At 47.1% G+C, this 26,862-nt stretch overlaps 2 protein-coding genes across 6 annotated transcripts in view; one reads left to right on the forward strand and one right to left on the reverse strand.

Moving 5' to 3' along the window:
- Positions 1-1,113: 1,113 nt before the first annotated feature.
- On the reverse strand, positions 1,114-4,402 carry LOC127209587 (RNA binding motif protein, X-linked-like-1). Of its 2 annotated transcripts, none has more exons than XM_051169283.1 (2): positions 4,264-4,402; positions 1,114-2,707 (listed from the first exon to the last, which is right to left on the reverse strand). In XM_051169283.1, exon 2 carries the CDS (start codon positions 2,554-2,556, stop codon positions 1,390-1,392), a length of 1,167 nt encoding a protein of 388 aa, XP_051025240.1. In that variant the 5' UTR covers positions 2,557-2,707; positions 4,264-4,402; the 3' UTR covers positions 1,114-1,389. The 2 variants fall into 2 exon arrangements, with proteins under 2 accessions (XP_051025240.1, XP_051025241.1); XM_051169284.1 differs by having other exon boundaries at positions 1,114-2,661; positions 4,264-4,399.
- Positions 4,403-4,699: 297 nt separating this feature from the next.
- Slc10a7 (solute carrier family 10 member 7) overlaps positions 4,700-26,862 on the forward strand; it is a 230,874-nt gene continuing 208,711 nt past the window's right edge. The window contains exons 1-3 of one of the 4 annotated variants that reach the window (XM_051169287.1): positions 4,707-5,154; positions 12,652-12,734; positions 22,663-22,799. In XM_051169287.1, the coding sequence (XP_051025244.1) occupies positions 5,055-5,154; positions 12,652-12,734; positions 22,663-22,799 (320 nt within the window). In that variant the 5' untranslated portion in view covers positions 4,707-5,054. Of the gene's footprint in view, positions 5,155-12,651; positions 12,735-22,662; positions 22,800-26,862 lie in introns of all 4 variants that reach the window. The other 3 variants (XM_051169286.1, XM_051169285.1, XM_051169288.1) reach the window with 3 other exon arrangements.

The raw sequence follows: 26,862 nt of genomic DNA on the forward strand, positions 1-26,862 counted from the left end.
TGCAATCTCAAAGTGCTAGCTAGGGTTACACCATCCTCAGGGTTCAGGCTCAGTTTATGTGCTACTAGAGACTGAACACAAGCTTTCCTCTGGCTGGGCTATGTCTCCAGTCTTAATGAAAGGCACTCTTTTATGAGGGTCCAAAAGAATAGTCACTGAGTAAATAACCCCTGTTTTCCTGCTTTTGTGTGCCCATTTTTGCTTGAATGCAGATGAGGTGATGCAAGAGAAAAGCCTAAAAAAAAAAAAAAAAGAGGCAGCCTGAGTGATGAGTGCACCTATAATCTTAGCCCTGGGGAAATGTGGCAGGAGGATCATTGTTTGAAGACAGCCTGGGCTAGAGTAAAACCCTCTTCTGGTACATAGGCATGTGCATGTGCTCGTACACGCCCCCCCACCCCACCCCTTAATTAAAAAACAAAAACCAGTCAGGCTTGGTAGTGGTGCATGCCTGTAATCTCAGCACTTAGGGAGGCAGAGGCAGGCAGATCTGAGTTCTAGGCCAGCCTGGCCTCAAAGTGAGTCCAGGTCAGGGCTACAGAGAGAAACCCTGTCTCAAACAGAACAAAACAAAACACCCAAGACGGAGAAGGAAAGCCAGGCATAGTGGCACACACCTTAATTTCAGCACTGAGGAGGCAGCAGGTGATCTATCTAGTTCAAGGACAGCCTGGTTTGCAGAGTTCCAGGTTGGCCAAAGCTACACAGGTAAACCTTCTACCAAAAACAAAACAAGCCACTACCAAAAAAGTAAATAAAATAAAAATAAAGACTACAAAATGGGAGAGGGAAAGGGAAGCTCTCTAAGATTCCCAAGACATGTCAGAAAAGAAAAATAGCTTTATGCATATGCCTTCTTGCCTCTGGGTGAGCAGCCCTTGCTAAGTGTCTGCTCAGGATTTTCAAAGATGACACCTGGGGATCCTGGAGTAAAACACCACCACCACCCTCTTCTACTTCTAATAGCTAGCTTATCTAAATAGGAAGGTTGAGTTAACTTTTGAGAGACCAAAGAACGTCTTAAAGCTCTTAGAATTGCTCACCTCATTTTCTGGGGCGGGGGGTGGGGGGGGGGTAGGGGAAGAAAAAGAAAAAAAGAATCAAGACAGGAAATTGCCTTTAGGGACACTTTTACTTGGAAAATTACAACACTAGTACAAGTCTTACACATTTAACATTTGCTTGTTGAAAGCAATTCATAATATCAAAATTAATCATGTTTTACTTTTTCCTCACAAGAACACAAAAATGATGAAGGGGAACTTAAAACAGAAAAATTTAAAAAGGTAACACAACTTTTCTCTTAGTAGTCCTTGGGTAGTTACGACAGAAGACTTTCCATCTTTTGTTTCTTTGAATGAAGACCTTGATCCAAAGTCTTGTTTGTTTCTAGTACCTGCTTCTGCCTCCCCCTCTATCAGATCGGCTTCCTCCACGGCCACCTCCTCTTGGTGCTCCGCGGCTTGAACTGCTGTAGGAATCACGTGGAGGAGGGTACCCCCTTTCCATAGAAGGGGGAAGCCCCCGGTCTTGTCTGCCAACACGATCACGGCCACTTGAGTAGAGATCACTTCTGCTGCTTGAGTAACTGTCTCGACTTCCACCGTAGCCATCACGGGAGCTGCTGTAATCATCATAGCGACTGCTTCCTCCGTAAGACGGCGGGGGCCCTCGTGTCGGAGGTGCGCTGCGTGAGTTACCATAGCTCTCATAGGAATCTCTGTAGGAACCTCCACTTGGATGATCTGAATAGTCACGATCCCGACCATAGCCATCTCTATCACCATAGCCTCTGGATGGATAGTCATCACGTGAGCTGGAATGACTGTAATCACGGTAAGTATAATCTCTCGGCGGTGGTGCATAATCTCTGGTATCACGAGAGCTTGGGTAATCTCTGCTTGAGTAGCTGTCTTTCGTAGAATATCCATCATCTCTCGGGGACAAATAAACATCTCTACGCGATGGCAGGGGCTCCCTTCGTGGCGGGCCTCCGTAGCTGTCTCTTCCGCGAGATACTGGGGCTCTTCCTCCCATTCCGCTGCTGCTTCGAACTGGTCCTGAAGGCGTTGATCTCTTAGGCGGGGGACCCCCGCTTCGTGGTGGTGGTCCTCTTTTTACTGGAAGTGGTCCCCTGGAAGAACTCATGTTAAAGTTCATGGAATAACCACCGTCATCCATGTATCCGCCACGTGAAGGGGGTCCTCTGGTTCCCCCACTTCCTCCTCGGAGACCTCTGGGCGGGCCTCTGCTTCTTGGAGGTGGAGGTGGTCCACGCCTGCCACTTTCAAACGATGGTTTGGTAGCCTGCTCCACCTTGATGGCTTTTCCATCCAAGGACTTTCCATTCATATCTCTAGCTGCATCTTTAGCATCTGCTGGGCTTTCGAAGGTAACAAAAGCAAATCCTCTTGATTTGTTGGTTTCACGGTCTTTCATCAAAAGTATCTCCACTATCCGTCCATACTTGCCAAATACGGCTTCGAGGGCTTTCTCATTTGTCTCTGTATTAAGCCCACCAATGAAGAGCTTTCCTGGGCGATCTGCCTCAACCATCTTTCCTTCCAGCTGGTAAGAGTTGGAGGGGACTTTGAAGGTTTCAAGCTCTACAAGCTCGCCGAATTCACCCTCCAAGTAGCTCACCGGTGACAGCTGCTGGGTCTCAGAACAGAACAGAAAAGCCGCTAGGACTACTGCACACGAGCACCTGTGAACATTATTGTATTAGTTTCCCCAGGCTGCTGTAACAACGGGCTATATAAGGCTGGGGGAAGAGTTTCAAAACATTGATTTTCTTACAGTTCAGGAAGTTATTAAGTATGAAGGTCAGTTTTCTTCTGGAAGCCCGAACAAACATCTGCACCATGATTCCCTCCTAGCTTCTAGTGGTAGCCAGTAATTCTTAGACTGCTTTGGTTTACAGTTATCTCAGTCCAGTTCCTGCTTCCATCTTTACAAGGTGCTGACCCGCCGCCTACTCTCACGCATACCTTTATACGACACTCTTAAAGAGCCTTAGCTAATCTATACCTATGCACATCCGATTTCTAAAGTCACATTCTGAGGTTTCAATTTGTTATAGCAGCCCTAGCAAACTAATACAGTCCTCGACAATACAATTCACAATTGCTAAACTATCTTTCTATGAATTCAGATTCTGTTCTAAACAGATCAAAATCTCTAGAACCTGTGAGCAGACGGATTTACTTAAGTGAGCACCTTCTGTGATGACCTCTTAATTTGAGAGTTTTCGATGACTGAGGTAGATTTTTTTTTTTTCCTTTTGAATCGAGAAAATTACCGCAAGAAAATGATTAAAGTTTACTTCCTAAAACTCCACTTACCTTGAGGATGTTTTATAATACGCTTTTTAAATCACATTTCACGTACTTCTTTTGCCTGGCAAATTGTTTTAATGTCTCCCTATTAAAAGTTCTTTTTAATCTTGAGATTAGCTTTTCTTCGTGCTGCCTGATGTTTAATTACCCGGCAGTGGGGGGCCGTGCAACTGAGAACTGATAGATAGCACAACTGCTTAAAGCAGCTTAAGTTTTTTGGATTGCGAGTCATGTCAGCAAGATAAAGTTAAAAAGAGCAAATTGCACGCCGAGTCTCTTTCAAGCTTTGAATGCATTCAGAATGAAAAGTCTGGTACAATCTCTTTCGAACGTTACGTTCCATAGTAAACTATTCAAGTAGCTGATACCAGGCTGCTTCAAAAAATGTCCCACAATACTTTGTTCCTTTCTTTCTTTGGGTGCATAAAGAGGAAGGGTTGATGCTCGGAAGACCATTCGTGAAACTATGTCATAGGTTCGCCAGAACGCAATGCGAGCAACCGGGGGGGTCGGACATCAGAACCTCCAACCCTGCATCTCGACCCTCACTGCTTTTGTTCTGAGTTCCCGGGCCCCTCTCGGTTGTCCTGTTGGCTTTAGTGGTTCGGCTCGGGGGGGTCAGGCTAAGGCCCGCACCACGCGGCCTCCGGAATCTCCCGCCCACGCGCAGCACACGGGTGGGGAGGAGCCTGGGACGCTCTCTCACCGCCCCCCCAGGGAAGATTTGCCCCATCCCGGCCGTCCTCCCCGCTCCCCGGGTGGGTTTGGGCCGGGGAGGCGGTCGGGTAGAAAGGCCCGGGCAGGCCACCGACCTGGCGGGAAGGCCCGGCCCGCCTTCCCCAACCTTCCCGCCGCCGCCGCCGCTGAGGTAAGGCGCGGGGCCCGCCGTCCCGGACGCCTGCTCCGCCACCGATTTTCAACCTACCCCCGGGGGCTAACGCTTCCCCAACTAGGAAGCCGCTTTCCCGCGCCGGTCCGCCACACGCGTCTGCCGCCGCCGCTCCCGCCGAGAACCAGAGGCCGCGAATGGCTTCCCCTCCCCCCACGCAACGTCAACGCGACGTCGGTCGTCGTCGTAATGCCCCGAGGACGCGCGCACCTGAAACGCCGGCAGTGGCGCGCGCGCGCGCGCAGCCGCCGAGAAGCCAGGTTATCTAGCTCGGTGCACGCCGCACGTCTCTCGGGCTCAGGACCCAGCGAGACACGCTTTCTGCCGAGGATGTTCCGGAGCTCGAGAGGCCGCCATTATAGCTTCACGGCGGCGGCACCCACGATGAGGCTGGGCGTCTGGGGCGCCTCATTCTTTTCTCCCACCACGGGCCTCCCCAAGCTTACCCACGTATGCATGGCAGCGGGTCCTGTTAGCGCAACCGGTGACTGGTCTCCCCATCCATCCTCCTCGCTCGCCCGGTGTGCCACCGTCCTACGTCCCCGGCACCGAGTCCTCGGCCCCGGTGCGCGTCTATTAGGAGGCGCGTGGTAGTGATGGCGGCGCTCAGTGAGGCTTTCCAGTCACTGGATACTACTACTCCCAGCCCGCCTCGGAGCCGCCCGAACCACCCCTCGGTCTTTAGTTTACGAGTGGCAATTTGACTTGCTGTGCTGCATGTCTGGAGGCACTGAGGAAAGTGTGGAGACGCCCCGGGCATTCAGGGATCGTAGCTTGGAAAGCAATACAGCCAAACAAATAAACAAAACCCACCCACCCTAATAAATATGAGGCTGCTGGAGAGGGTGAGGAAAGAATGGTTCATGGTCGGGATTGTGGTGGCGATCGGCGCCGCTAAGCTGGAGCCCTCGGTCGGAGTGAACGGGGGTAAGTGTCGCCCCTCTGCCGACTGTAGCGCGCCGGGTCCCACTTCTGAACTCATCTGCGACTCCCCGAGGGGCGACCGCCCCGGCAGCGGTGGGGGACCTCTGCCCTTGGAACGCCCAGACCAGCCCGGTGTGCTCTCCCGGGGCGGGGTGGGGGGGCTTTCACAGATTTCCCTCATTTGTTAGCCCAGAAGGGGACTAAGAAAGGGGCCGAGGGATTGGCGTGCAGGTGCGAGCAATCAATGACTTCTGCTCGGTGCCGGGAGTGAGGTTACCGAAAATGAAACTTACTCCTCTGGTTGGTTCCCAGAGTAGCATCTCATCCCAAGGGACTTTAGGTTGCCAGGAGTTCCTTATCTGTCCTGGAGTGGACCTCATTATCAGGGCTATTTCCGACTCCTCCCTTTTGCACCTTAAAACAAAACAGAACAACAACAACAACAACAAAAAAGGCTTTTGGAGGGGGGTGGGGAAAGGCTGTTGGAGAGAGCGGGACGGGGGGGGGGCACCCTTGCCCCAAACTTCAATTTTTATGGCTCATATGTTGGAGAGCCATAGTGTGTAGTAGTAGTTACTGACACTCCAAAACTCCCAGTTCGACTGACACGTTGCACTCTACTTACAGGACAGTACTTCCGTGTGCAGCCGGGACGCCGCTGGCTCAGCAGCAGGCTAACAGTTGCAGACTGTGTTAAACTGTGCACAGTGTATGTTTTGGCAAGGAAGTGTGGATGGGTCAAAACCCCACTCAAACCCCTGAATACTAGGAACTTTGTAATGTGGCCTGTGGACGCTGGTAGGAACATGAGATGTGTCATTGGCCTTTAATCCCCCCTCCCTTCAGACAACCTTGCCCAGCTTCTCATAGATATTAATTGAATTTCTTCAGTTCGTTTGTTTTTGACCTTGGGTGTTAGGTTCCAAGTTTATTGACAGACAATACATAAATCATGCAGTGGGTCAACTCAACTAAGGACACACAGGATCTTTCAAGTAGGAGGTGCCCATGTGGATATTTGAAAGTATACCTTGTCGCTAAAGCCTTACAGAAGTGACTGTGAGTGACCTCTCAGAATAGTAAGTGGCTTTTTCTAACCCCGTCGATAGCTTCTATCCTTTGAATGGAGTTATTTAAACAGTGACTGTGGACATTTTTTTCCTTATAAGTTTGCCATATTTAAAATTTTAAATGTAAATATAGTGTGTATAGCTGTCACCGCAGCCCTACCATTTATCCATCTGAAGAGTTAGTTTCAAATACAGCCTTTCTCTGAGCTTTGGGGAAACTGAATTTTGGGGTTTTGCGTTCTGGAGCAGTGAGATGCGCATGGGGTTCTGGTGTCTTTGAGGTGACCCACAGTGCTCACTGTACTGGTTACAGCGTTTGGCGCTAGGTTTCTTTATTTGCTCAGCTTTGAGGTGAACTTCCTGGTGATGTGTTGGCTGTACTCTTCAGGGCTGGGCTTTTTCAAATATCTTTTCCTCTGAGTACCCCAGGTACTGTGTGGACAGAAAGGTTGCTGCATGGTGAATCAATTCTCCACTCCGGCAGATACAAGATGGATTCTGTGATCTGCGTTGCTCACTTAGACTCCACTTATTGAACTTTTGCACACTATTGTATTTTAGAAATACTGTTCCATTTTCAACAATCCTTTTGCTATTAATACAGGGTCTCCCTCCCCCATCATAAAACGGTAGAAGCATGCCACTTCATTTTTAAATTTTTATTTATTTATTTATTTTCAAGACGCGGTTTCTCCGTGTGTTGCCCAGCTTTCCTGGATTCAGTTTGTAGACCAGGCTGGCCTCGAACTTCCAGAGATCTGCCTCCCTGAGTGCTGGGATGACAGGCATGTGCCACTGCATCTGGCTCCAGTTTATTTTTTGATTGGAATATTGGGGGGTGAACCCAGGGCCTTGGCACACACGAATCACATCCTCATCAAGCCCCTCCCCATAGGCCCCCCTCCCCGCCTGTGCAGTGTTTCTTTTTTAGAAGTTGAGATCTGAGCACCATGTCAGAGATGAGTTTAGGGAAGAGTGGAGACCAGAGCTTTCTCTTACGGTAACAATGGCAATATCTATAATAATGGTTTTGGTGGTGGTGGGGTGAATAATTACTAGAAAGAGAAGGCCCTGTGGAGTAATGGCATTTCCATACTCCACTTTTTGGTCCAGAGGTATGGGAATCAGGAACCAGGAGGAAGTGGGGTGAATGACACCAGAGCCTAAGCACAATCCTGGAAAAGCAGACTCTGGAGACCAGACTTTATTGGTCAGTGTATAAGCCTTTAAAAGGGTAAAAGGCTAATCAGATCCCATGCTAGCCTCAGGCACCAATAGCAGTCAGTCAGGTTGGTGTAGCTATGGGGGGGGGGGGGCGGCAGGGAGAGCTCAAGGTCACCTCAGGAGACAAGGAGGAAGCAGTCACCGCCCTAGCCTCGGATCCATTTTGAGACCAGGGACTAGTGGATCAACACCGTGTGCTCATCAGGACCGATTGAGGAGTCTTAGGAGTGGTTGATGCCTCACTCGCCTTTCTTTGTGGGCCTCCAAAAGGCTTATCTCCACACTCCTCACAGAGGTGCAGGGCAACATCAGCTACACCTTAGACAACAGCTCTCCAGGTGTTTCATCTAGGGCCCTCCCTGTGTAAAAGCTACCTGTCTTAAGAAGAGTCAAACCATTGCACGGTTCTGTGGAGGTTGTGAGGTGGAGAGCTGTGCATTCTGTGACCATTGCAACTGGTGGTCCCACCTGGAAAGTCTGTTGAATAGGAACAGAACTTTAAACAGTGTCTAGCAACACTTTCAATGCACCCTTCAACAACAAAAATGAAAGAACAGGGGCAGAAATGTCACTGAAAATATTTCTCTCATATACTTCTTTCTTCGTCTTTTTTCTCGAGACAGAGCTTCCCAGTGTAGCCCTGGCTGTTCTGGAATTTGCTCTGTACACTGCCACCTCCCAGCTTATATATTTCTTATAGTTCCTTAAAGCATTTCTTTTAGTTAACAGCTTTGCACACTGGAAATGTGATTTAAAAAAAAAAAAACTTATTCATTCATTCATTTATTTGAGACTGGGTCTCTCTACAGAACCCTGGCTTTTCTAGAACTTGTTGTATAGACCAGGCTGGCCTCAACTCCAGGGATCAGCCTGCTGTCCCAAGTGTTAAGACTAAATGTGTGCACCACCGTGCCTGGTTGGAAATGTGACTTTAAAAAGTTTAGTCAATTAATTAATTATGAGTGTGTGTACATCTGTGAGTTTGTGTGTTGTGTATGGAGAGCGGAGGAGAAAGCACAGGTGTCGGTTCTTTCCTTCTACCATGTGGGTTCAATGGGCTGAACTCACGTTTTCATGCTTGGTGCCAAGCAGCTTTGCCCGCTAAACCATCTTGTCAGACTGAATGCGAGTTTTGAAGATGCATCCACAATAATACACTCTCTGAAACATTTCTTCATCTTATTTAGTTATCTCATTGTTTTAGGACAAAGTCTCATTTAGTATAGCCCCGGCAGGCCTGAAACTCGCTTTGTAGACCTGGGCAGCCCCAGCTCACACTCAGATTTGCCTTCCTCTGCCTCCCAAGTGCTGGAATTAAAGGTTTAGCCCTTCCTCCCTTCTTAAAAGAGAAGTATGCTTGCTTTTTATTTTACTTTTTTTGTTTGTTTGTTTGAGATAGGGTTTCTCCGTGTAGTCTTGGCTGTCCTAGCCTTGCTTTGTAGACCAGGCTGGCCTTGTCATTTTACTTTTAAGATACTTACTGCACTTTTATCTGCTTTCATACTTTGATGACTAAACTTGGTTTATTTTCCTTGTTTTGTTTTATCCATGCTGTGTTGAGCCCAGCTTTGTACATGAGACTTTATGTACGCTCTCCTTCCCCTCCCCCCCCCAGCTACATGACTGCTTTCCAGCCCCCTCCCCACCCCACAGTCAACTGGTAAATTAATCTGGAAGGAAGTTGATGCACATAGAACCCTTCCTGGTAAGCAAGTTGAATAACCTTCCAGGTGGGAAGAAGTGTACCGGGGATTATGTAGATTAACTCATTCTTAGTTCACCTTGCATTTCCTTAAAAATATGGAACAAGAGCCAGGTGGTGGTGGTGGTGGTGGTGGTGTCTCGAAAAACCAAAAACAAGCAAACAAGCAAAAATATAGAACAAGATTGAAAACAAAAAGCCATGGTGGACATAATTTTGTAGGTTTGAGGTACTGCTAATGCGTTCCACTGTGGCCCAGGGAAGCCATGAGCCCCTAGAAGCCTTTGAGCTCATGGCGGTTCAACACTGTGATCTTCATCTTGCTAAAAGGTAGTTGTGCTTCTGTGTGAGTGTGAAGGGAAGCTGTCCTGCCTACCTGTGTCTCTGGTTATTAATGAGTCCTACTTGGGAAACTTTTGTCTTTCCATTATTATTATTATCATTATCATTATTATTGTTATTTTGGTTTTTTAAGACAGGGTTTCTCTGTGTATCCTTGGCTGTCCTGGACTAACGTTGTAGACCAGGCTGGGCTCGAACTCACAGTGATCCACCTGCCTCTGCCTCCCGAGTGCTGGAATTAAAGGTGTGCGCCTATCTTTCCATTATAAAAACAGAAATATGCTGAAGTATATTTATTACTTACATATCTTAAGAGTATTTTATTTTTTTTAATAATTCACACACACACCCCACCCCGGTCAGGGTTTCTCTTGTAGTCTCTGGCTGTCCTAGACTCACATTGTAGACCAGGCTGGCCTTGAACTCACAGCAATCCACCTGCCTCTGCCTCCCAAGTGCTGGGATTAAAGGTGTGCCTACCACACTGGGCCTTTAATTCACTTTAAGCAGGGGTTCCCTGTGTAGCCCTGGCTGGCCTTCTCACAGAGACCCACCTGTCTTTTCTAGGATTGGAAGATTGTGCCCCTGCCCTGCAGTCTGGGAATGTTTTCTATGGTGCTTGGTGGGGGGATGGATTGAGAAGACGGTGGCTTCTGTGGAATGTCCCCAGTTCCTTCAGCATTCTTTCTTCTGGGTGAGGCAGACTAGGTAGCACACACCCTTAATCCTGTTGCTAGGGAGGCAGAAGCAGGCAGATCTCTGAGTTGGAGGCCATCCTGGTCATCAGAGTTGAGTTCCAGGACACTCAGAAACCTTGTCTCGAAAAACCAAACAGCAACAACAAAATAAAAAGAATGGGTGTTAGAGGTCAAAATGGCTTCATTTTCTTACAGGCCCATTTTTCTTTTGATTGTGTGAGTTGTTCCAATTTTTTTGTACCTCTTTTTTAGAAGTGTATGTCACAAATGGAATGCTTTTCCAGCTTGTTCCTGTGCGCTCTGCTTTCCCAGTCTCAGGGAAACACTGTGTATTAATGCTAGATATACAAAATTGTTTATTACGCTGTTTGAGGAAATTTTCATTTTTTTTATTTACTGTTGTCTTACAAATGCCTAAGATATACTGGTGGCTTAACAAGTGTTTGTTGAATGAATAAATAATGATTTTTCAAAGTTTGATCATCTATTGATACGTTTTTTTTTTTTTTTTTTTCCAAGACAGGGTTTCTCTTGGTAACAGCCCTGGCTGTCCTGGAACTTGCACTGTAGACCAGGCTGACCTCGAACTCAGAGATCCGCCTGCCTCTGTCTCCCAAGTGATGGGATTAAAGCATGCGCCACCACTGCCCAGCTCATCTGTCCATAGGTTGAAAATATCAGTAGAAATGTTGGAGAGTTTTGGGACTCTATGATTGTGTTATTTGTGGTACACACACACACACACACACACACACACACACACATATTATGCAATACATACACACAGATACATATATTACAGATGTGTGTATATTGTGATCCTGTTATGTGATTTGAAGCAAACTGGTTTAGCAAAAATTTGTATAAGAATGACAGAATTTATTCTCTCCCAGTTCTGTAGGCCAGAGTCCAAGCACAGGCTGTTCTCCAAAGACTCTGGGCGGTTGCTTTTCTTTGCTTCTTGTAGTCTGTGGTGTTTACTTTGCCTTTCCTTAGGATACAGTGTTTATAACTTCTGTCTTTGCCCGGTCTTCACCATGCGCCTGCATCCAGTAATCCTTTTAGAATTCCAGTCACTGGGGCGGCCTGTTGATGTCGCTTAGTGGCAGAGTGCTTGCCAAGTGCGCGTGAGACCCTCAGCTTCGTCCCTGCTGATGCAAACACAAAGCACACATGCAAACATAGTTGTTGTTAACCCCACAATTGCAGTAAGACCTCACCTTAACTTGATTTCCTCTACAGTAGTCCTGTTTCTAAACATGGTGCCGCTCATGGATTCTGTGTAGATAAGACTTTCAGGAACACTATTTAATCCAGTACAGGAGATCCAAGGACTATCTACCCCAGCTTCTCAGCCTGGGCACTGTTGATGTTTTAGACACGTAGTTTGTTTGCAGGGTTAATTCATGCCTCCACGAGTGGCTGGCAGAATTCCTGATCTTTCCAAGTCATGCCAGGGTCAGGCCTGACCACCGGAAGTGTGACACTCAAAGGTCTTCCAACATGGCCAGGCCTGACCACCGGAAGTGTGACACCCAAAGGTTGCCCAACATGGCCAGATGGAGGGGATGGAGGACAATTTAGCCACTTCTGGAGAACCACTTGTACCTGTTTGAAATGTAGTTTTTCTAAGAATTGCCTATGTTTGAAGATGTTGGCTCTTTGGGAAACATAGATCTCAATTGATTCTTTAAAGACAAGTTGCTTCTGTGGTTCTTACAGCACAGACGCATGTACAGAGAGGATTCTCTAGAGGGCAGAGACCACAGGGCCCAAGACGTGGCCCAGCTTGATAGTTACAGTCACGGTCATGTATCATTAGGTGCTCTGTGCTCGCCTTGTTGTTCATTCTGTAGGCGCTCACTACGCACAGGACTGGATGTGTGCAGAAATACGTGCTTGTATTTATATGTCCTAGCAGTAAAACGTTTGCTAACTTATGAGGATTCTTCCCCGTGGCTCATCTGTGCGCAAGGGATTTTTGTTTTTACCGTCAGTAGTGCCTCTGGGGGGGGGTCATGGACCTGAGTGTATCTGAAGGCTGTGTCTGTGTCTGTGTGGAGGGGGGTCATGGACCTGAGTGTATCTGAAGGCTGTGTCTGTGTCTGTGGGGGGGTCATGGACCTGAGTGTATCTGAAGGCAGTGTCTGTGTGTTGGGGGGGGTTCTTGGACCTGAGTGTATTTGAAGGCTGTGTCTGTGGGGGGGGGTCATGGACCTGAGTGTATCTGAAGGCTGTTGTTTACCTGCTTTTGAGTGAGCCCTTTCATTCCTCTGGTTTGAGGATAAAGTGCTGAACCAGAAAGCCGAGGTCCTAAGAGAGCCTCTCTGGACCAAGGTAGCATCGCATGGAAGGAGTGGACAGGAGGGCACATCGCGAAAGCTCAAAGTCTTTGGACAGAGTGACAGACCGGCTGCCCTGCTGCAGATGGCTTTCCAACAGTAACTCATTGCTCTCTTTTCAGGTCCCCTGAAGCCAGAGATAACTGTGTCCTACATCGCTGTCGCTACGATATTCTTCAACAGTGGACTGTCGTTAAAAACAGAGGTACTGTCTGTCACCTGTGGCGCAGAGAAGTTAGCTTGCACTGAGTGCTGAAATTCCAGGGGCCTTTTGTCAAGCTGTTACTGCCTGAAGGCTTCACTGTGATGGGATGACGTGGATGGGCAGCAGCAGGGCTGTGTGCTGCATCTACGTACACAACTTCCCAGTTGAGCACTGAGGACGCAGAGATGGGATTAGAACGACTATTTTGTTGTTGGTGTTGTTTTTGATTTTTGTTTTTTCTGAAACCGGGTTTCTCTGTGTAGCCTTGGCTGTCCTGGACTCGCTTATAGACCAGGCTGGCCTTGAACTCAACGTCGATCCACCTAACTCTGCCTCCCGAGTGCTGGGATTAAAGGTGTGCATCACCACGCTCCACCTATTTTGTTGCTTTTTGATGGCCAATTTTTTAAAATGAAGAAATTGGTATGAAAAATATTCTTACGAAGAGATGTAATCAAGGAAACAGAAAGTAAGACTACAGTAATATATCTTACCTATTATGAAAAAACGATGTCTGGTAGCTGGACGTGGTGGCATAAGCTTTTAATCCCATCACTTGGGAGGCCAAAGCAGGCAGATGTCTGTGTCTGAGGCTAGCCTGGTCTACAGGTCCTGGTTCCAGGACAGGCAAGGCTACACAGATAAACCCTGTTTTGCAAAAACAAACAAAAAGTATTTTTTAGCAGGTGTAGTGGCGTGTGCCACTACTAGCTTCTTACTTTTCTGTTGCTGTGGAGAGACCCCGTGGCCAAGACAATTTATAAAAAAAGTATTCAATTGCTTGCTTACAGCGTCAGAGGCCGGGCCCGGTTCATAGTGGTGGGCGCGGGGTATCAGACTGGCAAGATGCTGGAGCAGCAGGGAGAGCTTACAGGATGCGGAGAGGGCTAACTGGGCCTGGCTTGGCCCACACACGGGGCCTAGTCTTACTCAAACCTCCACACCTTGTACTCGGGAGGCCGAGGTTGGGAAATCACCATGGGTTTAAGGTTAGCATGACTACACAAAACAAGAACCAGAGAATGAAGAACTAACTTTTCCTTTAAGTTTATTTTTTAGTGCTCTCTAAAGGTAAATTGAGTATGTTTTATTATGGTAATGAGCTGTGGAGAAAGCTGCAGTGCCGCTGCTCTGTCTGCTCCTGTGTGCTGAGGTGCTTCAGGTGGTTTGCTTTCCAGAACTCCTGTGAGTTTCTTTTGTTCTTGAGCCTTACGCTATCTAGTCATGTTTGTTATGTCAACCCTGAACTACTTGTAAAAAGAGGCCATTCAACCATTATGATAGTTGTTTAAAAAAAAAAAAGCAATTGGGCGGTGGTTGGGCACACCTTAAATTCCAGGCATTGGGAGGCAGAGGCAGGCCAGTCTGAGTTCCAGGCCAGCTTGGTCTACAGAGTGAATTCTAGAACAGCCAGAGCTACACAGGGAAACCCTGTCTTGAGAATCAAAAAAGAAAAAGATGTTCGTATTTTGCGAAGTCACAGCCTGTCATGCACGAAGGTGAGGGTGCCTACTGATCCAGTCTTCACTGAAACAGATTCTCTCAAGAGCAAAGCTACAGAGAGATCTTCACATGCGAGAGAGGAGCGGGGAGCGTATGTGACTCTTTTTCACTTAAAATGCAGGAGAAAAAAAAGACATTCCACACAATTATAAAAATATAATTTCTAGGGGCTGGAAGATGGTTTGGTGGACAAACATTTGCCTGCAAGTATGAGGGCCAGAGTTTGGGTTTGCAGAACCCACAAACAAGCTTGAGTGGGTGCAGCGGCCCACTGTGATCTCAGCAGGAGGAGTGAGGATGGGATTTGCTGATAAATGTGGGTAGCTACACCAGGCTCTCTGGGGACTCTGACCTCATGGAGACACCCTGCCCCCTCAGTAGACAAGCTGAAGCACGGGTTGAAAAATGCAAGTTTAGAGGATATTGTAGCCAAGGATTTATTAAAGGCCATGTGTAGTTGAAACCCTGGCTGGAGACATTTTTCTGTCTCAGTCAGTTTTAGAGCGGTTCCCGTGTTACCTGTCCTGTTCGGTCTTGCTGATTTCTTTCTTCTTGTCAATATATTCAGGAGGTCTGAGGATAAGATATCATCCCTGAGCCCCGCATGTAAGTGCAGACATGTACACCCACATACATAAATGTACATCCCCACATATATAAACATATGTACACATATACACGTGTACATACACAGCACATGCAGATATGCCAGAAAATAAATATTGTAACATGTTATTCTTTGTTTGTTTTTGTTTTTTGAGACAGGATTTCTCTGCGTAGCCTTGGCTATCCTGGACTCCCTTTGTAGACCAGGCTGGTCTCGAACTTACAAAGATCTGCCTACCTACGTCTCCCAAGTGCTGGGATTAAAGGCGCGTGCCACCATGCCCAGTGTAACCTGTTATTTTTATAGGTGGGAAAATCTTATTTAGAACTGAACTCTCAATAGTCACTTATTCTTAGCACTTTGAACAGTTATGAGTTTTTGCATTAACTGCTGTCTACTGTAGGAAGGGACTTCTCTGGCCAAGATTGAAAGCAGCATGAATCTATGGGTATAAATGTAAATATTTAGAATACAATTTGGCAATGTGCCTGTTTAGTAAAATAATAGTAGATGCCCCCTCTCTATATATTACCTCATCCCAGGGTAGGGTGTGTGACCTCCCCAACCCCAGGTTTACGGTTCCAGGCAGGAATTCTTTCCTGTGGAGCAGGCCCTAAATCTAGTTTTTGAAGTGGTTGGTTACCCTCTTACCAGTCATGGCATTATTGCACTGCTGGGCATATCTTGGATCCAGGATCCAGTGCATAATAACTGACGACTTTCATCCTCCAACAGCCTGTGTAGGAGCTTCCGGCACTGTGAAAGCTAGCTCGCAAACAAGGTTTCAGATGGTCAGTTTAGGCGAGCCTGACTTCTCTATGTGGTGTAACTGAAGTGTACAGTGTCTACAGCAGTAGGGTCTTACCCTCTAGTTACTGTGGGTACCTGAGAGCAGCAGCCTGTGTTGTTTGCTTTTGAACACCTCTTGTAGGGACATAACTCATACCCAACATTAGATTCTCACTTAGTGGCTCCTAGTTGAGCATTGTCCACTCATGAAGGCTTCATCCTTTCAAATAGTTTAAAATTGTACTTGTACAGATTTAGTTATTGTTATTTTACGTGTCTTGGTGTTTTGCCTTCATGTGTGTCTGTGTGCCATGTATGTGCGTTGCCCATGGCAGCGTATAAAGAGGGTGTTGGTTATTAGCTACCCTATGATTGCTAGGAACTGAGCCCAGGTCCTCCAGAAAGGTAGCCAGTACTTTAATCACAGAGCCATCTCCTCAGCTCCAAACTCCTTTTTTTTTTTTTTTTTTTTTTTTAATTACAGTTTTTTTGTTTTGTCTTGTTCTTTTTTTGGTTTTTCGAGACAGGGTTTCTCTGTGTAGCCTTGGCTGTCCTGGACTCATTTTGTAGACCAGGCTGGCCTCGAACTCACAGAGACCCACCTGCCTCTGTCTCCCAAGTGCTGAGATAAAAGGTGTGTACCACCACACCCAGCTTTTAAGTTATGCTTTAATTAGTTTCTAAAATGGTGGGTTTCTGTCCCCTCCTTTCCTTCCTTCCCCCCACTTCTATCCCAGCTTAACACTTTAATCCCCACCACTCATTCACATCCCGTGTTCTGCTCTCCTTTTTCTCCAGATTCTGCCAACACGTTCGGGAATCTGGGAACTCGGAGCACATGTGAAAGATGACACAGACTTTGTCTTTCTGGGCTGGGCTTACCTCAGTATGATATTTTCCGGTTCCATCAGTTTTTCCGTAAATATAATGATTTTCTTTTTCTTTACAACTGAGTGCCACTCTATTGCGGATATCTGCCATACTTTCATGATCCAGTCAGCAGCTGCTGGCCCTCTAGGCTGCTTCTGCTTTCTAGCTCTCCTCAGCACAGCGGCTGCAAGGATTTCTGTGGCAGGAGGTGGAATCCTTTGGGTATGTGCCCAGGCACGTAGCCAGTCAGGTCGTAGGGTAGTGTTCTGGCGTGACCTTTTGTTGACTTGACATAAACTTAGAGTCATCTGCAAAGAGGGAGCCATATCCAATGGGTTCTCACTGTCAGACTGCTTGTTGGGGCGTTTTCTTGACTGATGATTGCTATGGGAAGTTACAGCCCATTGTGGGCGGTGTCGCCTCTGGGCCAGAGGGCATGGACGGTATAAAAGAGCAAACTGAACAAGCCACAGAGGGCAAGCCAGTGAGCAGTCTCCTCCATGGTCTCTGCTTAGTTACTGCCTCTAGATTCCTGGCTGAGTTTCTGCCCCAGATTCCTTCAGTGACACACTGTAACCTGGAAGTATAAGATGAAATAACTGTTGCCTTCCCATGGTGCTTTGGGTCATTGTGCTTATCACAGCAATAGAAAACAAAGTCAGACAAAGACTAAAGTTCCCCCTTCTTAGGTCACCCTGTTAATAGCACGGGAGACTGGTTTTTACTAAATTTTTTATTCTCTAGTTATTGGGCTGTTATAAATCTTTTCATTGAGCTTTTTTTTTTTTTTTTTAAGTACATAGGATTAGTCTTTACTGTTTTGAACTGATAAGTTTCTTTCTTTCTTTGGTTTTTGAGACAGGGTTTCTGTGTAGCCTTGGCTGCTGGCCGTGAACTCACAGTGATCCATCTGCCTCTGCCTTCCTGAGTGCTGTACCACCACCATGTGGCAAAATCTTTTGTTCTCCCCCTCCACCCCCTTTTCACATGCATTAGTGTTTTGCCTGCATGTATGTCTGTGTGAGGGTGTCAGATCCCCTGGAACTGGAGTTACAGGCAGTTCTGAGCTGCCTCGTGGGTGCTGGGACTTGAACCCCGTTCCTCTGGAAGAGTGACAGTGCTCTTAATTGCTAAGCCATCTTTCTGGGCCCTTAGAACTGATAAATTTCATCCCAACAATTCTAAATATTCTCACTGAAAGTAACCGATACAGGATGTGTTTTCCTGTTAACTGTAGGCCTTGTAGAAATGTTATTGGTTAGAAGTAACCGCTGTTAGAGGGGATAGGCTTTTTCTGTGACCTCCTGAGGTCTACGATTGGTTCTCATTGTGAGCACAGTGATGCAAATTGGTGTCTGCTGAGCCGTGGTGCAGGTCAGACCTGGCTTGGAGGTCTTCCGGCTGGCCTTGGCTTTGTGGAGCAGCTGCCCTACCAAAGTCCTCTGCTTGGGACATTGGTCTAACTATGTCCCCTGGTATCACTTTAATGGCTACAGCTGTTACTGATGCCACAGGAAATCTGTCAGGAGACCTCACTTCTCTTACTCCTTAGCTTCCTATTTAATGTTATTCTGTGAAGCAGCCAACTTTGTGAGAGAAGAAGGAAGAATGTCGCAGCTATCAGCATCTCTCTGAGGACCAACTTCTGTGAGCACCTAGGAGGCCTCTGAGCGGCCCAGCTAATTTGGATGTAATGATGAAGGGCTTTGATCCTGTACCTTATCATGGTATCTGAGTAGCCATCAAAGCCACTTCCTCCATCAAAGACCCTTTGTAAACCAGTACAACAGTCAGTCACTTTCAAACCCATTTAACTTAGATTGCAGCAGTGCTGTTCTCACGGGCAACCCATCAGTTAGGAAGTAGGAAGTAATTTATTTTTTATTTAATAATCCTCAATTAATTTGAAGTGGATCTATGATTTGTGTGTGTGTGTGTGTGTGTGTGTGTGTGTGATTATTAATGTCTTCCTTAGTCCTAGAAAAGTGTGTTGTTGTTCATTGGTGGTAGTGAATTTTTAAAAAATATTTTATTTAATTTTTTTTTAATTTATGTGCATTGGTGTGAGGGTGTCAGATCTTAGAGTTACAGACAGTTGTGAGCTGCCATGTGGGTGCTGGGAATTGAACCCGGGTCCTTTGGAAGAGCAAGCAGTGCTCTTAACCGCTGAGCCATCGCTCCAGCCCCCGAGGTAGTGAATTTTTGACTTGGCTTATTTGAAAGCACTTCACTTGCCTAATCAGCTTTGATTGAACATTACATGGAGTGTTACTCATACATAGATTTAGTGATGTCTAATCTAAAATTACTTTAGATATTTATTTCTTTTACTTTGTGTGTACAACCTGTGTGTATGTGGTACCTGTGCATGTTTGTGTTGGCGTATGTCCATGGTCCGGGTCTGGTATTCTCTGACACTCTCTACATTCATCTTTGTAGTAGAGTGGCTCACCGACCCCCAGTTCACCAACTGACTAAGCTGGGTGCCTACTGAACTTGAGGAATCTGCCTGTTTGTACTCTGTCCCCTGCGTACACTGGGATCACACGCACGATTCACCACCCACAGTGTGTTGCGTGGGGATCCAAACTCGGGTCTTCATGTTTGTGTTAGTAGGCACTTTACAAACTGACCTGTCCTCCCAGCCCACTCTACCTGTGGATGGATATCATAAAGGAATTAGGCTCTTCACAGGTGTAACTAAAGCAAAGGCTCTTACTGTTGGCCTGTCCTGGGCCTAGGGAGAGCCTGGACCCAAGGCTGCTGTTCTAGGAGGTAGAGCTCACGGAGAGAACTGGCAATGCTGCCACATGCCAAGGAAAACGGAGCCAGCAGAAGCTGAGAGATGCAGAGATGCCAGGCGTGGTGGCTCACGCCTTTAATCCCAGCACTTGGGAAGCAGAGGCAGGAGGATCTCTGTGAGTTCGAGGCCAGCCTGGTCTACAAAGTGAGTCCAGGACCGGCAGGGCTATAAACAGAAAAACCCTGACTTGAAAAGACAAAAACCCCCAAAAGTACAAAAAGAAAAGTAAAAGGTGAAACATGATAGGATGCCATGTATGGGCTGCCTACCTGCATATACTTGGGTACATGCATGTCCTGAGTACAGCAGAATGCACCTTTTATGTGTGTGCGTGTGTGTGTGTGTGTGTGTTTCTAAAGCGATGATGACTTTTGAAATCCCATTAACTGAAAAGTAAATATAATAAATTCTAAACTTTTGGTTTATGCTGTTTGTTTCAAGCCCAGAGCCCAAATGCTGAGTCTTAGAAAGGAAGTCTGAGAAAGATCAAACAAGGGCTGAAAGGGAAATTAACATCTTTCTGCATCCTACTCAGAGCCCTGGTGTGAAGAGGCTTTAATATAGTCAGTGTGTGCTGTGGAGTAGAGTTTGACCTGTATTATGTGTAAATAAACAAACTGTCCTACAGACCCAGCATTCAGTTATTCATGGTGGTATATTCAAATATATGGCCTTAAATGCACATAAAAATAAGTGTGAGTACTATAGGCCTTATTTGCTCTTTATTTTCTGTTTCCTTGTTTTTATATTTGTGTGGGTGTTCATGTTTGTGTGCCCGTGTGCCTGTGTGTGTGTGTGTGTGTAGGGGACAACTTCTGGAATTGTTCCCTAGGCCTTGTCCCTCATCCCTACCCCCTGTATTTTTTGTGACAAGGTCTCACTGGCCTGGAACTCATTAAGTAGGATAAGTGGGCTGGGCAGTGAGACCCTAGGGACCTGCTTGCCTTTGCCTCTTTCATCCTGGGGTTACAAGCACATGGCACCATGCCCAGCTTTTAAAAGTGGGTTGTTCTGGGGAGTAAATACAGGTCTTGGTGCTTGCCGAGGGGTGGGGGTAGGGGTTGGGGGGTGGAACCCAAGGCCTTGCCCATAAATGACAGGCACTCTGCTACTGAAGCAGGCTCTCAGCCCCATTCAGCATTTTTTGAATGAAGGATCAAGTTGCCGGCTTTCTCCATAGCTTGTGCTAGTGGAGACTGTATGGTCTCCTTGGCCATCCTCCTCGGCAGTTAGAAGATCACAGCACTGCTCAGACTGTGGCCTATTTAAGTGTTCTCTCTTCCATGCTAGGGTTGATTGTCTCTCTGACAAGCATCTGGGATAGACAATCTAAAGGCAAGGCTGCTTTACTTTGGCTCCTGGCTTCTGTGGTTGGCTCCTTCCAATGCTTTGACTAGAACAGAGGCTGAATGTGACTGTGGTGGGACCGGGTGTGCACACTGCAGTTGTCTTCACACTTGACTCTTCATAGAGAACGTTGTGGGATAGCCATATGGTGTGACTGGGAGTGCTCGCCTAGCAGGAAGGAAGCCCAGGGCTTAATTGCCACCACTGAGCAAGCCAGATGTGGTGGGCATGGGCTTGTAATCCCAGTACTCAGGTGATAGGGGCAGGAGGGGCAGGAGTTCTCTTGGCTGTTTACAGAATCTGAGGCCAGCCTGAACTGCTTTGAGGCTACATTTCAAAGCAAACAAGCAAATGGGCAAATAGATGACATGATGAATATCTGCAGCCACTTTTGCCCTTTGAATTACTACCTAGAAGTAGAATTGTGTCCAAGAGATTGTATTATTCGTGCTATATATGTCCACAAATTATTCTTGAGAAGTGTTAATGATGTTTGATATTCCTGTGACAGATATGTGCAAATGTCTTACCTCTTGCATTCTGGCTAAAAATTTTATTATGATAATCTTTTAAAAACCGTATTTACCTGATATGCATCAGGAGCCTCTGAGCACACTTAACTGATAGTAGCTTCCAGAACTATTGAGCATTTGTAAAGTGTTGGTGCCAGACATTTTAAGGGTGCAACTTTGAAGATTCTGATTCATTGTATGATGCCCTGTTCTCTTTTAGGTCCATCCTAGGACCTAGTGTGGTTCTTCTGGTGGGTCAGGTATTCCCAGACTGCCAGAACCGTCCATGCCTTTAGAGACATTTGGACCAAAGAGGAACTGGTGCATCTCCTGGTGGGGAGTCAGAGGTGGGAGCTAATGGGATGTGTGAGAGTGTGGCAGCCCGTGGGCGAGCCTGCAGCAGGCTGCTGTTTATAGACTGAGCAGGTAGCAGTGTCACTTGCACATTTTGAAACCTGCAGGGTAAAACCAGTGAGTCTGTGCTTCTGGGAAGCAAGCTCAGGGCCTGTGCATGCTAGGCAAGCTTTCCTCCAGCTCAGCTCCACTTCCAGCCTAACGCGCCTGTCCGTCTGTGGCTCTACCACTCTGAAGGTGCCCAATCTGGGCCGCGCATTTCTTATCCGCGTGGGGCACTTGTCATGCCATGTAGAGCAGACCTAGATTTGATTGACAGTGTGCCAGGAATGGACTTGGTCTGCTCTCCGCTTTGTGTTTGTTCTCAGTCTCACTCCCCTCAGCAGTACAGGAGGGTAATACTATCCACCTAATGGTGTGTCCTGGGAAGTGAGTGAGATAACCAGTGTGCTTAGGTTAACTTAGCTCCGGGCACATGCCTCCTTCACAAAGGGTGTTAACAAAGGATGCTGCGGTGAGCCCCTTGGAATTATAACTTATCGAAGAGAATTGGCGACATCTTCCCAAATCAAAGCATGCTAAATTTCAGACAGTGACTAGAGATTAGTATACTTGGCTACAGTGTGGTAAGTTTTCTGAATCTTTGTGAAATAACTTGTTAATCTTGGTAAATGTGTTTTATTTATACCATCAACCATCTTTGAGTCAATACCACTATAATGCTAGTTAGCTTATACTTTACTGTCTAGAAATGTACAGATCAGAATTCTTAGAGCATGTTATATGTTGGAAGGAAATTAGATAGCTCAGATTTTTTTTTTCACCCCCGTGACAGTGTTTCTGTGTGTAGCCCAGGCCGTCCTAGAGCTTTTTCTGTAGACCAGACTGGCCTTGAACTCACAGAGATCTGCCTGAGAGCTGGGATTAAAGGTATATGCCGCCACCGCCCAGCAGCTCAGAACTTTTATATGAAACTAGTTGTTTCCAGGCCTTTTCTCTTCTAGCCCATCTATTATACGTATGCTTGTAAAGGTCTAAGATTTGAACTGATTCAACATTCAATGCTGACTCATGTGATGTCACTTTACTGTGCTGTCTTTGCTGCATTTTCTTAGCCTGGCTTTTGTTTCCCTCCCTCTCCAGGAGCTGACCAGCGCATTGGTGCATTTGAAACTGCATCTCTTCATCCAGATCTTCACACTTGCCTTCTTCCCAGCAACAATATGGCTCTTCCTTCAGCTCTTGTCAGTCACCTCCATCAATGAGTGGCTTTTAAAAGGGTATGCTTCACCCTTTACTGGTTCTTTTTAGTGGGGCAGCTCTGGTAGCATTATCATTGCTATGGCAACTTTAAACAAAGGACTTGACTGATTACTGTTTAAACATTGCCTGTTAAAACAATAGGGTTTATCAGAGATTCAGGAGAGAATTGTTTAACAGAGTTTTAAGTGACCTCTGTGCCTAATTTAAAGTGCCCTGGAGAGGACCTAGGGAGCTGGCTCAGTGATTTAAGAATGAGCATGTGCTGGGCATGGTGGCGCATGCCTTTAATCCCTGCAGAAGTAGGAGGATCGCAGAAACAGGAGTTCGAGGCCAGTCTACTCTGGAAAGTGAGTCCAGGTTGGCCAAGGCTACACAGAGAAAACCCATCTCTAAAAACAAACGAACAAACACCCCCCCCCCAAAAAAAAGAAAGAAAAGAAGAAGAAAACAAAAAAACAAAAAACAAAAAAAAACCAAAGAGTGAGCATGCCTGTAACCCCAAGGTTGTAGGAGACAGAGGCAGGAGGATTGGTAGGGCTTGCTGGCCAGCAGCTTAGTTCCAAGTTTAGGGAGAGACCTTGTCTCAAGGGAATAACATGGAGACCGAGAAAGTTTTGTACCTGATGTCCTCCTATGGTCTCTGGGCCTGCACAAGCACAGCCACCCCCACCCCTCACAGAAACAGAAGAGTGGGAGATACTAGAGGATTTCAGATCTGTGCAGGCTGTCAACTGGTACCTTACCTTGGCTGTCTGTATCTTTTCTAGCATGTACTCATAATGGCTGAGTATAATGCCTGTTTTAAAATGTATAATAAAAATGTATGTGTGGGAGAGAAACTTAGATTTTCACTTGTTCTGTTTTATGTTGATACAGGTGATTTAACAATAGAGTTATGTTACTTTTTCTTTTTTCTTTTTTCCTTTCCTTCTTTTTTTGGTTTCTTGAAACAGGATTTCTCTGTGTAGCCTTGACTGTCCTGGACTCACTTTTTTGTCCAGGCTGGTCTTGAGCTCACAGAGATCTTCCTGCCTCTGCCTCTCTGAGTGCTGGGACTACAAGTGTACACGAATGAGCCTGGCTGTGAGTTACACGGTTAGTGAAAAGAATTTAGCAATTGAAACATTAATTAGAATAGTTTAAAACTAACCTCACTTAAGCATCATGTTCTAGCTGCTAAAACACCAGCCCAGTTGACCTCTGACCCTGCCACTGGCATGCCGTGTGACGCCCAGCAAAATTATTTCATAGCTTAGACCTGCTGTTCTCGGTATAAAATAAGGACAGCCACACTTTAGTCACGTGCTTAATAATGATGTTTCACCTGTGGCATAATGTCTTTGTTACCTGTTTAGCCCTACTGTGTGCTATGGATTATTTTAGGTGCGGGAGAAAGAATAACAGACAAAACTGGTCATGTGCGAGTGCTTTGGCTCAGCGGGGAGACTCAAGGGTAGACTGTCAACACTCAGTAGGATGGGCAAAAGTCCAAATGAGTGATGCCAGAGGGGAAGGTGGTCCAGTGAGGGTGGGTGGCTGGGCTGCGGTTAAACTGTTTCTCCCAGAGTTCTTGGGGGAGCATGTTCTCCAGGAAGCAAAGAGTGCGCTGAGGCACTCATGCAGAGAAACAAGTCTGGGCTATTGTAGGTAGTAGGTTCAGTAAAGCAAGCCAGTGGGCATGCCCTGGTTATGTGGTGGAAGGCAGTAGGATTTGGAGGTGAAAGGAACGCAGGGACTGGCAGATCTTATTCTGGGAGCTGCAGAGAGCTGCTGCAGGCCCCGGAAGAGGGATGCTGGGCGGTAGTGTGAGTCTCGTCTGCGTGGGAATCTTCCGGCTGTGATATGGGTAGTAGAGGTTCTTGAGGTAAACTGCGCAAACAAGCATGGAGGCTAGCGGAATGTGCGAGGGCAACAGAGAATGTGTGTGGTAGGATCAATTATAAATCCGAGTTTTCAGAGCCTGTATTGGGAGGCTGTGTCAGTCACCAGGACTTTAGGGCTGGGAGGCTGTGTCAGTCACCAGGACTTTAGGGCTGGGAGGCTGTGTCAGACACCAGGACTTTAGGGCTGAGAGGCTGCGTCAGTCACCAGGACTTTAGGCCTGGGAGGCTGTGTCAGTCACCAGGACTTTAGGCCTGGGAGGCTGTGTCAGTCACCAGGACTTTAGGGCTGGGAGGCTGTGTCAGTCACCAGGACTTTAGGGCTGGGAGGCTGTGTCAGTCACCAGGACTTTAGGCCTGGGAGTCTGCATCAGTCACCAGGACTTTAGGCCTGGGAGGCTGTGTCAGACACCAGGACTTTAGGGGTGGGAGGTTGTGTCAGTCACCAGGACTTTAGGCCTGGGAGGCTGTGTCAGTCACCAGGACTTTAGGCCTGGGAGGCTGTGTCAGACACCAGGACTTTAGGGGTGGGAGGTTGTGTCAGTCACCAGGACTTTAGGGCTGGGAGTCTGCGTCAGTCACCAGGACTTTAGGCCTGGGAGGTTGTGTCAGACACCAGGACTTTAGAGCTGGGAGGCTGTGTCAGACACCAGGACTTTAGGCCTGGGAGGCTGTGTCAGTCACCAGGACTTTAGGGCTGGGAGGCTGTGTCAGACACCAGGACTTTAGGGGTGGGAGGTTGTGTCAGTCACCAGGACTTTAGGCCTGGGAGTCTGCGTCAGTCACCAGGACTTTAGGCCTGGGAGGCTGTGTCAGACACCAGGACTTTAGGGCTGGGAGGCTGTGTCAGTCACCAGGACTTTAGGGCTGGGAGGCTGTGTCAGACACCAGGACTTTAGGGCTGGGAGGCTGTGTCAGTCACCAGGAGATTAAGCCTTCAGGGCTGAGCCACAGGGTGAATGGCAACCACACTGACTGAGCTAGGGGACACCGATGGCCTACAAGTAGAAAGGGAGGGCAGGAATGCACCAGAGAAAGAGCACTACCTCTCACTAGGGAGGGGAAATGCCACGTACTAAGATGATGTCACTTAGAGCAATGGCGTGCTTCTGTGTCCTAAGAATCTGGAAGTGCCGAGCATCTGCTGAGCATAGGGCATGCAAAGAATAGGAAGGTGTTGCTATTTTTCTTTAGGAAACTCCAGTTCCATTGAATACGTACAACATATATACGCTATTTATGGATGCTTCTGTGTGTTATATGTCTGTCTGTCTGTCTATCATGTTTCTCTATCTCTCTCTCTCCCTCCCCCCCCCCTCATTTCTTTCTATCTGTCTGTCTGCCTATCTGTCTGTCTGTCCACGTGATAAATGATACATATCAGTTGAAACTCAACAGCATTTGTGTATAAATGAGGCATTAGTGACAGACATAAAATTTCCTTAGGGTCAGCTCAGCAGAGTTGAAGTGCTGGGCTGAAGGATCCGGAGCTTGAAGCCGTAGACGAGAGCGCTCACAAACGTCCTCACCTGAGAGTATCGGGTTCTAAAAGGTGGTCATCAGAAAGCGCATTCCCATAGCACAATGATACTTGAGAGTAGCATCTGCCATCTGTGGGCTAGGTGGAACAGGCGGCCCCCTCACACGCATCCCAGCGTGTTAAAGGAGCCCAAACTTACCCTCCCTCACCTAGGAAATTCTCCTCTCAAATTCCCTTGTTCTTCCGCGGCCTCCCAAGTTTGAGGAGAAACGCTGGCACGCTTGTGTTCTAATTTGCTCTCCTGTTGCTGTGATAAACACCACGACCAATAGCAACCTGGGGAGGAAGGGATTCACCTTACTCTTCCAGGTACAGTCCAGTCACTGAGGGAACTCAAAGCAGGAACTCACAAGGCGGGAACCTGCAGGCAGGAACTGGGGTAGAGGCCGTGTCTTGGCCTCTGGCTTTCCTTTCCTTTACAGCCCAGGCCCATTTGCGTAGGGATGGTGCTGCCCACAGTGGACTAAGGTCTTCTACATCAATTAGCAACAAGGAAGTGCCGCCTCCCCCCACCACACAGACAATGCTATAGGCCAGTCTGATTAAGGCATTTCTTCAGTTGAGGTTCTTTTTTCCAAGGTGACTTTAGTTTGTGTCGGGTTAGCTTGAGGGAGTACAAACACTACCTCAAAATCATGGTAGAATAAAAGTAAGGAGCAG

The sequence above is a fragment of the Acomys russatus genome, chromosome 26 (genome assembly GCF_903995435.1).
Source record: "Acomys russatus chromosome 26, mAcoRus1.1, whole genome shotgun sequence".
Classification (NCBI taxonomy): Eukaryota; Metazoa; Chordata; class Mammalia; order Rodentia; family Muridae; genus Acomys; species Acomys russatus.